The 10,806-nt window shown below is 43.7% G+C and overlaps 1 protein-coding gene across 1 annotated transcript in view; it reads right to left on the bottom strand.

Annotated features, from left to right (window-relative positions):
• Nucleotides 1–515: 515 nt before the first annotated feature.
• Gucy2c (guanylate cyclase 2C) overlaps nucleotides 516–10,806 on the bottom strand; it is a 112,361-nt gene continuing 102,070 nt past the window's right edge. The window contains exons 24-27 of the mRNA XM_029557656.1: nucleotides 9,320–9,418; nucleotides 7,429–7,523; nucleotides 4,249–4,325; nucleotides 516–1,965 (exon numbers count right to left, since the gene is read on the bottom strand). Coding sequence (XP_029413516.1) covers nucleotides 1,791–1,965; nucleotides 4,249–4,325; nucleotides 7,429–7,523; nucleotides 9,320–9,418 — 446 coding nt within the window. The 3' untranslated portion in view covers nucleotides 516–1,790. The remainder of the gene's footprint in view (nucleotides 1,966–4,248; nucleotides 4,326–7,428; nucleotides 7,524–9,319; nucleotides 9,419–10,806) is intronic.

Below are 10,806 nucleotides of genomic sequence, written 5' to 3'. Positions count from 1 at the left end.
AATGCATCAATAAACACAGATGTGCAAGCATCTCTTTGGTATGCTTTGCATATACAACCAAGGGTTATATAGCTGGATCATATAGCAGTTCTAGTGTTAGTTCTTTGAGGAACTTCCATAATGTTTTCCATAGTGGCTGTGCCAGCTTACGTTCCCACCAGTAGTGTATAAACAGTTTCATTTCTCCACATCTCTGCAGCATTTGTTGTCCTGATACACTAGTTAGCTTTCTGTGCTGTGATAATTAGGAATGACCAGTGATATGTGACTACTGAGCACTTTCAATGTAGCTGGTCTCCTGTGCTATGTAAACTATAAACTACTTTTAGATTTATCATGGAAAATGTTCAATTAATGATTCCATACATATTTATTGAAAAGTTTATATGGAGAACATATATAAATACATACATGTATTAGAAGTATAGGACATATACTGCATCTAGTATTAGTTATTTTTCTGTTGCTGTGACAAAACACCATGACCAAGGCAGCTTATAGAAGGAAGAGTTTATTTCAGCTTACAGTTCCAGAGGGAGAATTCATAACAGCAGCGAGGCGCGGCGGCAGAGCAGGCAGGAGCAGACAGCTGAGTGCCCACATCTTCAGGCATGTGCAGGGAGTGGAGAGAGCAAACTGCAAGTGGACAAAGATATGAACCCTCAAAGCCCTCCCCCAGTGATATGTTTCCTCCCGCAAGGAAACTTCTAGGGATCTCATGACTGCTCCAAACAGCATCACTAACTGGTGACCACATACCAAGTATCCAAATACTTGAACCTATGGGGGACACTTTCTCATTCAAACCACAATACATTATATATAATGCTATAATATACATGGGGAAAGTCACGCATCACTTAATGAAAGGGCTATCCTATGATATCCAATGAGAGACAGTGGGTGCTTAGAGATACTGGTTACCTCAACTGGGAAAAAGCAGTGTAGGAACTGAACATTTGCCTGTGCCCTTTAGGTCACTGCAATGACGTGTGTTACATATCTACATTGCTAAGTGGACAAGCCAAGGCAAAGCCTCTGTTTTCAGATCAGTAACCCACCCCCATGCAGTGGGTGAGGTCCACCTTTGAGGTTCTGTATGTGAACAGCCATGTTACCTTTGTCCTGTTCTCTGTGGGGGCCTTTGTCAGCTTTTCAGCAACAGTAGTTGGTGCTTCCACAAAGAGGAACAGGAGAGGTAGAAATACATACCAGACTCTAAAAACTTTTAACTTTTATTCCTACCTAATATTTAGCATATTTTATGAAAAACTTTTTTAGTTAAGCATTTATGAGACAAGCTACTTAAAATATAATTGAGAGTATTTTTAAAAAATTCTCTCATGTGTATAGAAGAGGAAAGAACCAGTAAACAAAACAAGGACACAAATGAATTAGGAACAAAAATCACAAGTTCTACATAGTAAATTCCCTCCTTCTCTTTTCCAGGTTCAAGCTCTTTGGGACAGCTGTGGGTCATGGCTCTGGAGTTCAGGATCATCACGCTGTCATGAACACATATGTCACTGACGAGGTGGAGGTAGGAGGATCAGAAGTTCAAGGTCATCTTCTGCTACATAGTGGAGTTTGGAGTCAGTATGGGAAACATGAGATTCTGTCTTAATAAAAAATAGCCCAAGAATACCCATGTGGCTCATGGAAGAAAATCTATGTTCCAGGAAGGACAGTAAGGCTATGTGTTTTACTGAGTCGTTGTCTCAGGAAAATGCAGGTTTTCGGGACACTTGAGGTTGGTGTCTAAATGGAGACTGAATCTGTGTCATCCGAGGCTAAAAACAGGTACTCTCCTGGTCCGAGCTGTTCAGTTGCAGGTATTCCAGAGTGCCTTTCTTATAACTGGCTACTCGTGTTGGTTTCCGGCTTTTTATCCCTGAGGCCTGTCTTTTCTGCAAAGCGCTGACAATCATGTCTGAAAATTCAGCTTGTAGACGCTGTTGGTTCTCCCTGGAAAGAGTGGGGAGGGAAAACAACTTGTCAGCAATCCACACGGAGTATTCCTCAGCCCCAGACCATCAATCCGATTCCACCTTTACACATTAGATGTCTATTTTGTGTCGCACACAGGAAGTACAGAGAGTTCAAAATGATCTTTGCCTTTGATGGACCCCAAGAACCATCTTCCCTGCCATGTGGAGCTATAGAATAACCGGAATATATCGCAGGCAGGAAGTGGAAAGCTATTTTGACAAGAAACTAGTATTGGGGAGCATGGTCAGAGGATCCATTGAAGTCGGGGTTGAGAAACAAAGCTGAGCCTCTAACACACAATCCTAAAAATGTGTTGGCCCTTCACATAGCAAGGGGTGTGGGTATGAGAGGAGGGCTCAGCATGGTAGAAGGTTTCCAAAGTTTACAATGGACCTGGGCAGTCCTAGAATGAAACCAGGCTTCTTGTGCCCAGAGAAGTCTGGGTGGTCTTAGCAGCTCTAGTAGCTTGCTGTCTGTTTGTCTGGCCTCTAGGCCTCTGCATGAGAAAGTCTCTCCTTCAGCAAAAGCCATCCCAATATCACATGACTGATGGCCAGATAGATTGTCAATGAAAGAGACACCAACTTGAGGAACCATCAGGAGACCTGAAGCCTGCCAGATAGACATGATATGTCATTCTCTGACCTTAGGGAGAACACAGAATCCATGTTAAGACCTGGAACCACAGCCCTGAGGCAAGGGAAGTGTGTCGTCTTTAGTGCAGAAAAGAGGAAACAGGAGGGGGAGTGCAGAATGCCTTTTGCTTACAGCGTGCTTTCTCTTCTTATAAGAATCAAACATGCTTGACCTGAGCTCCACACTGCCTTCTGTTCTCCTGAGCAAACCCAGAACACAACTCTAGCTTTCCCATTTGGTCAGCATTTTGGCAAGCACAAGATGATTGTTGGTGCATTCTAGGAAAATGGGCAGGAGAGGCAGACGTCCATATGGACTTGATAATGTTCATCATCTATCTATCATCTATATATCTATCTGTCTGTCTGTCTATCATCTGTCTATCTTCTATCTGTCATCTATCATCTATCTGTCATCTATCATCTATCGATCATGTATCTATATATTATCTATCTATGTATCTATCTAGCTATCATCTATCTTCTATCTATCATCTATTGATCATCTATCATCTAGTTATCTTCTATCATCTATCATCTATCAATTATATATCTATATATCATCTATCAATCTGTCATCTAGCTATCTATCTACCCATCCACCCATCCATTCATCTATCTGTCATCTGTCAATCTATCTATCTATGCTTTTTTTTTGAGACTGGGTCTCACTATATTAACCAAGCTGGCCTCAAACTCACAGAGATCTGCCTGCTTCTGCCTGCTAAGTGATGTTATTAAAGGCATGCACTGGTGAGTTAAGTATATTTTAATGAAGATAAGCTGTGTAAAATATAAGTAGGTGAGGTTGGTAGCACAAGACTATAAACTCAGTACTTGGGAGGCTGAGACTTGAGGACTAAGTACTTGAGGCCAACCTGGGCTACATAGTGATATCAGTCTCTCTCAGTTTCTCAGTCTCTTTCTCTCTTTCCATATATGTGTGTCTATATGTACTCATGTGTGTATGTATGTACTCCATTTAAACCACCCATCCATCATCCATCCGTCCCTCTCTATAATCTCTATCATTGGGAGAACATCCATCATCCAGTATGCATCCATCATCTATCTATCTCTATAATCTCTATCATTAGAACACCCTTCAGCCACATCCATCCATCCATCCATCCATCCATCCATCCATCTTTATGATCTCTCTCATTGGGAGAACTGAGAAATCATCTCTTCTGAGCATAGAAGGAAAAGGAGCCAGTAAGATAAACATGAAACCAAAAATTAATAAAATAGGAACATCTCTTGGCCTTCTGAGTGTGCTCCCTCCTCTTGGGTGGAGCCTCCCTGGGACTCTTGGACAAGAATACACAGTAGTGACCTCCCGAGAGCTCACAGCTGACCATTGAAAGAAAGTCAATGTTCCAGATAGTGCAGCGAAGGCAACCTGTTTTCTTTATCATTGAGTCCCAGGAAAATGTAGGCACTCAGGACAGGACACTCAGTCTCATTAGCTGGAGAAAGAAAGGTTCTAGACCTCCTCCTGTGTTTAGTTCTTACCTTATCTTCCCTATCACTCTTCAGGCACTTGCTGAGCCAGTTAAATAGCTAAAGGTGGCACAATGTACCAACCCAGGGCCTCTCCCCTCCCCCCTGCCAAAAAACTTACACAGTTGGTGGGGTTGGTAGGTTGTATTTCTCGTCCTTCATTCCAGTCAGCCAGTATGTGGTCTCTGTCCCTCTTCCCTAGTGAGACAGAGAGGAAGGTCTCATGAGGGCCAGTAAGGCAGTGCCACTCTCTCCCACTGTTCCTACAACGATGTGTTCCAAGAGGCAAGTCACCCCACCTTTCCAGCCAGTGCCTACGTATAAGCACATCACACAACCCTTTTGGGTTTGAGGTATCACTAGACAAACTTTCATTTCCAAGTACCTTTTAATAAATAGGCCTCTCAACCAGGCATGGTGGCTCACATCTGTAATCCCAACAGCTGGGGAGTAGAAACAGGAGGATCAAGTCTTGCCATCCTCAGCTACGTAATGGGTTCAAGGCCAGCCTGTGCTACATGAGACACTGTCCTAAAATTTTTTTAGAAAAAAATTTAAAAGAAGTCTCCCACCAGGTTAGCTCTTTCTCTTTTCTTTCTTTCTTTCTTTCTTTCTTTCTTTCTCTTTCTTTCTTTCTTTCTTTCTTCTTTTTTTTTTTGCGAGACAGAGTCTCACATTGTAATACAGGCTGGCGTAGAACTATGTAACCCAAGCTGCCTCAAACACATGGTAGTTCTCATGCTTCAGCCTCCCAAGTACTGGGATTATAGGCATGACCCACCACGCTCAGCCAGATAGACTCCTTTCAAAATAGTTTTCTTTTTTTACCAGGAGATATTTCAAAATAGCTGTATAGCAACATTTTAAGAACTCTAATTTAGAAAGGAAGAAATTCAAAGATGGCTCAGTTGGAATGGGCTTGCTGTGAAAGCATAAGGACCTGGGTTTGGCGCCCAGAACCTGTGTAAAAAGCCAGGTGCCTCAACGAACGTCTATCCCAGCACTGGGGGCAGAGACAGGTGGATCCCTGGAGCTTGCTGATCAGGAATAAATCCATCAACAATTCTGCTATGCCAAGAAATGTAACCAATTTCTATTTTTTTAATGTTTTATTTATTATTTTTATTTTATGCATATGAGTGTTATGCCTACACGTAGGTAAGTGCATCCATGTCATGCAATGGCCACAGAGGACAGAAGAGGCTGTCAGATCCCCTGGAACTGGAGTTACGGACAGTTGTTAGCTGCCATGTGGATGCTGGGATTTGAACCCGGGTCTTCTGCAAGAACAGTCAGTGTTCTTAACCGCTGAGCCATCTCTCCAGCCCCCCCAATTTCTATTTTTAAAATGTTTGATGACATTTGTTTGTGTGTGTGCGTCTATGTGTGTATGTGTGTACTCGAGTGCCATGGCACATGTGTGGAGGTGTCATGGTGCACCTGTGGAGGTCAGAGGACAATTATTGGGTCTTGGGGATCAAACCTAGGTCCTCAGGCTTGGCAGCAAGTGCGTCCGCCCAGTGACCCACCTCACTGGCTTTGTGTTCTTTTAACATTTTCCAACAATTTTTGGGACAACGTGGTTACCACAGCTTCACTACCTTAAGTGTATAATTGCAAACACATCTGCCTCACAACAAACACCCTACTGAACTGCCATTCGTTTGGTTCCTGGTAGGGGCTGTGAAATAAATGGAAATTCACTGGACACTGGATTTTTGCTAAAGTTTGTATTTGAGAAGGAGATTAAACGGTAATATATGAAATTAGCATACATATATTTTAAAGTAATTTTAAAGACTATCTATGGCTTTGAAGAGGAATTAATGCTCTTGGGTAGAAAATGTATTTGTAGAAGTCTCAAAAAGTGAGTGGGATATTAGGACATTTTTACTTAAAAGAGGCTTTTCCAAGTTGCAACCAAAATGTACAAGCCAGAGCATTTATAGCTCCTGGAGGCAGAAAATTTTATCGTCAGTTGCTGGTTTCAGACCAAATGTGAAAAAAATTGCAGTGACTCAAGGTCCTGGGAACAGTTAGTTGGTGCTTCAGAGTTGGTGTTAAATGTGGGGATCATGGCTGGGGAGGTGGCGCATCAGTTAAAGTGCTTGCTGTGCAAGCAAGGGACCAGAGATAAGATCCCCAGAACCCACATAAATTCCAGCCTCAGAAGGTGGAGGTGGGGATCCCCAGGGTAAGCTGGCTGATGAGCCTAGCCATATGTGCCGACTCTAGATTTGATTGAGAGACCCTGCCTCAAAGGAAAAGGTGGAAGAGTAATCAAGGCAGATTCAGACATCAACCCCAGGTCTCCATATGCACATGTATACACATGCATGTGCACTGGCACACACATGTGCCCATGTGCATGCATACCACTCACAAGAAAAAAAGACCCAAGTCTTAGAATGGAGACCCTACATCGGTGATGCTCAGACATTAGAGTGACCACAAACACCAGAATGCCTGTCAAAAGTACAGGTGCCTGGTCTAGTCCCTCAGAGTCTTGGGAGGCCTAGCAGGATGTCCAGACTTCTGCAGTTTATCATGTACACGGCAGTGAGGAGCATGGTGGCACACCCTGCAATTTGCTGTTCCAAAGCTGAAGACTAATGAAAACAACTGGCAAGAAAGCTGCCCTCCGAGGTGAGCAGACAGACTGACTGAATTCTTAGGTTGGGATGAGGAACTGGGACTGGACTGTGAATACATGTGGAAGAAATGGATCTAGGGACTGGAGAGACGCCTCAGTGGTTAAGAACACTGGCTGCTCTTGTAGAAGAGCTAGGTTCGGGTCCCGGCACTCACATGGTGCCTAACAACCATCTGTAATCCCATTTCCAGGGGATCCAACACCCTCTGGGTGCACCTGACATACAGGCATACACATGAAATAAGAATAAATAAATCAAAGGGGCTAGAAAGATGGCTCAGTGGTTAAGAGCACTGGCTGCTCTTGCAGAGGACTCAGCACCCACATAGTGGCTAACAACTGTCCATAACTCCAGTTCCAGGGAGTCAGATGCCCTCTTCTGGTTTCTGTGGGCACTGCACATACATGGTACACATACATACATGCAGGTAATATACTCATACACATAAAAATAATAAATTTTTTTAAAAGGAAAAAGAAATGGTTCTATAGCATAATTGGTCATAGCCCAGAATATATAAAGGGCTTTTTGAAAGTTCTGAGTTCACATGCATGGGCAGAAAGATAGTGGGGATCACTTCAGGGAGGACAGAAAAGGATTCCTAAGCTTCATCTTCTTCAACCCACATGTGTCTCTGGGTTCCTTACCTTTAGGTATGTTTCTCCCCTCACTTCATACAGGAACTGGCACTCAGTTCTCTTCAGGATGGCTATGGTAGAACTGCTCATGTGAATTCGCAAGGCTGGAAACACAAACCAGATCAATGAAAATCTCTTCCATGCTGAACTATGGTGTGGTCACATTTGTTTCTTTTTGATTGGGGACAGCAACAACACCTGAAGCAACTATTCTAAGTCGAGAAGCGTCTGTTTTAGTCCATGGGCCTTTAAAAATATCATACTAGCACACACGGGAAGGAAGATTCTGGTAGTTTTCAGTCTCCTGAGCATTGGCTCTCCCCCAGGTTTTGTCCACTAATTCTCATTCCAGATCCAAGTAGACCTGGAGCTGGGTTAGACCTGGGACCTGGTTTTAGATCCAGCTTCTAGTAGTGCCTGGGGTGGCGGTTTGGCTGAGGGATTGTCTGCACAAAGTTACAGTAAATAGCTAACATGCTGTGGGCAAGGTGAAGATTTGGGGTCTTGATTTCCTCAAATTTTCTTCTGGAACACATTTATCCTTCTGAAAAACAAATGATGAAGGACTCTCATCCATAGGTCCACTGTTGGGTGCCACCTTTTTCACTGTGGGTGACCAGTAGCCACACACAAACAGTAATGATTGGAATTATGGCAACCCCAAACTGAACACCTACTACATACAAAAGGATCGCCAAGTACTTAACACAGTCTCTCCAGAAACCTTCCTGTCAAGGCTGATGTCTCATTTCAGTTTACATGTTCATCTTTTTGAGGCCTTGAAAAATCAAGTAACTCTCTCCCCAACATGTGCAGACGGTGATACACTAGTTATGATTTCAACTCAAGTCTGCCTGACACCATACCATGATTTTGTTGTGCATGCTAACATCAGATTGTCAGTCAACTACCAAAATGCCATCCTGCCTCCTGTGTTTTGATAGCTTTTTACAGTCTGTCTACCAGTGCTTTTCTTTGCTCTACATTTAAAAAGAAACATATTTATTTTTATTTTATGTGTATGACTATATTGCCTGCATGTATGTAAGTGCACTGTGTTGTGCAGTGTCCCTGGAGGTCAGAAGAGTGTGTCAGATCCCCTGGAACTGAAGTTATGGACAGTTGTCAGCCACCATGTGGGTGCTAAGAATTGGACCCAGGTACTCTGCAAGAGCAGCCTGTGCTCTTAACTGCTGAGCCTTCTCTCCAGCCCACTCTACATTTTCATTATTATCACTATCATTGATACCAACTGAGCATCTACTGCATGGTGCCTTGATTTTGTCGGGCCCATGCAATATTTGCCTTAGAGAAACCAGTCTATATGCCATTGCATATCAACAAATTCCTAAATTTTCTTCTTCATTGAAATCGATTCAAAAAAAAAGCTGGGCATGATGGCAAGCGTCTTTAATCCCAGCACTTGGGAGAGGCAGGTGGATCTCTTTGAGATTGAGGCCAGCCTAGCCTATATAGTGAGTACTGGCCAACTGGGGCTACAAAGAGACCCTGTCTCAAAAGACAAAAATACAACACCAAAAAAAAAAAAAAATAGGAATTGAAACCATGGAACCATGGTGTCTGGTCCACATCTAGTCCATTGGAATCTATATATATGTAATCTTAAATAGATCAATGCTGCATTTCATGACTGTCCCACACAGAACATGTCTGAATTCATTGCACGTGACCCAAAATATAGAACCAGTCTAAAACCGAGGGGAAAAAAGACTAAAATAATTAGCAGTAAACACAATGAAACCCAAGTTCAGCAGATATGAAGGATCAGTCTGCATCTCAAAGGCACTTTGTATCTCTGTAATGCACACGAAATCCTACAATGGCCACTGCTGGAGGATAGAATCTTTGTCCTCTAAGAAAAAGTGATCTCCCTTCTTACGGAGGCCAGTGGATTCCATCCTCGAGGCAGTGTTGACAGTGTCTCCAAACAGGCAATAACGAGGCATCTTGATTCCCACAACCCCAGCAGCACAGGGACCTGAAACAAAGGAAGAGAAGGCGGTGTGCATTGAAGAGTGGAACTGAGACAGGCGAACTTCTTCCCAGGGTCAGGAGGCCAAATACACCACGGCACGGAGACATGCCTAGCATGTTATCTGAGCTGTGACGTTTGCTTTAAATGGATGCATCAAATTCCTTTCGTGAACGCATGCTTCCAGAGATCCAGGTCTCAAAAAGCGCCAACATTTTAAAATAAAAGGCTCTCAAGAAGGGCGAAGGCAATCTCGCAGCTCGTTGACTGTACCAAAGCACACAGCCCTGAACTCCGACTGCCAGAGGAAACCACAGTCTTGAAGGCACAAACCAGAGCCTGGGTTTGCTCTGTATTTATTTTAGGGTGGCAATTCAGGGATTGGTGGCACTGTGATGGAACATCCAGAAGACAAAGACTTGGCATGGCCTTCTGTAAGCATCCTGGGCCACACAAACGCTGCAGGAGGGGTATCAGTGACACACGACATTCTAACAAACATAAAAAAAATCAAGACATCGGGTGCAGCGGTGCATGCCCCAGGACTCCGGAGGCAGAGGCAGGTGGCTCTCTGTGAGTTCAAGGCCTGCTTGGTCTACACAGTGAGTTCCAGGTCAGCTGGGGCTACAAGGAGACCCTGTCTCATCTTAAAAAACACCAAAAACAACAGCAACAACAAAAAAAAAACCATGAGTGTGCATCATGGTATCTTGGGTAAGCTCTGTGGAATGCCGGCTTCCAAGCATAACAGCTAAACTCTTAATCAAAGCAGCGGTGATGACCTGAAACAGACCCCTCAACAAGACTAAGCCCGGAGACACTCCTTCATGAAAAGAGGGTCACTGGACCCTCACCTGAGATTCCAGTCACCCCCTCTCTCCTTTGTCCCCCTCCCAACTGTAATTCTGACTCAGTTGCATGTGATCTGGGGAGGTGCCACAGTGTATATAAGGAAGATTACTGAAGGGGGGACTCCATCTGTGCAGCTACGGGCAGCCATCAACCATGGGACTATGGGGTGATGTGGCTATTTTGGGGTCAGCCACTCTCTGGTAAGTAAGCCCAGTAAGCTCACTCTCACCAAGCTAGACTTGGATGGAATTGTTTCTTTGGTCTGTCACTGGCATGCTATTTGGGGCAAGTAGATCTTTGTTCATGGAGCCTCAGGAAAAGTTAATATGACCATAGGAAACCAAGGTCATTCCATCTGGATCTACATGGGATGAGTGAATGCGGAGTTAACCATGACCACAGAAACTGGAAAACCGGGATTCAGGTAGAAGCAATTACTAGTTTTCTAGTTGACTTGTTTTGAATCCAAGTGAAAAAGAATTTTTGCTACAGGGTCTCACCATGTAGCCCTGGTTGGCCTAGAACTTGTGATCCTTCTTCCT

The sequence above is a fragment of the Nannospalax galili genome, unplaced genomic scaffold, assembly GCF_000622305.1.
Source record: "Nannospalax galili isolate Female #2095 unplaced genomic scaffold, S.galili_v1.0 scaffold208, whole genome shotgun sequence".
NCBI classification, from domain to species: Eukaryota; Metazoa; Chordata; class Mammalia; order Rodentia; family Spalacidae; genus Nannospalax; species Nannospalax galili.
The sequence above is the reverse complement of the archived record's forward strand: the minus strand, read 5'-3'. Positions and strand labels throughout refer to the sequence as shown.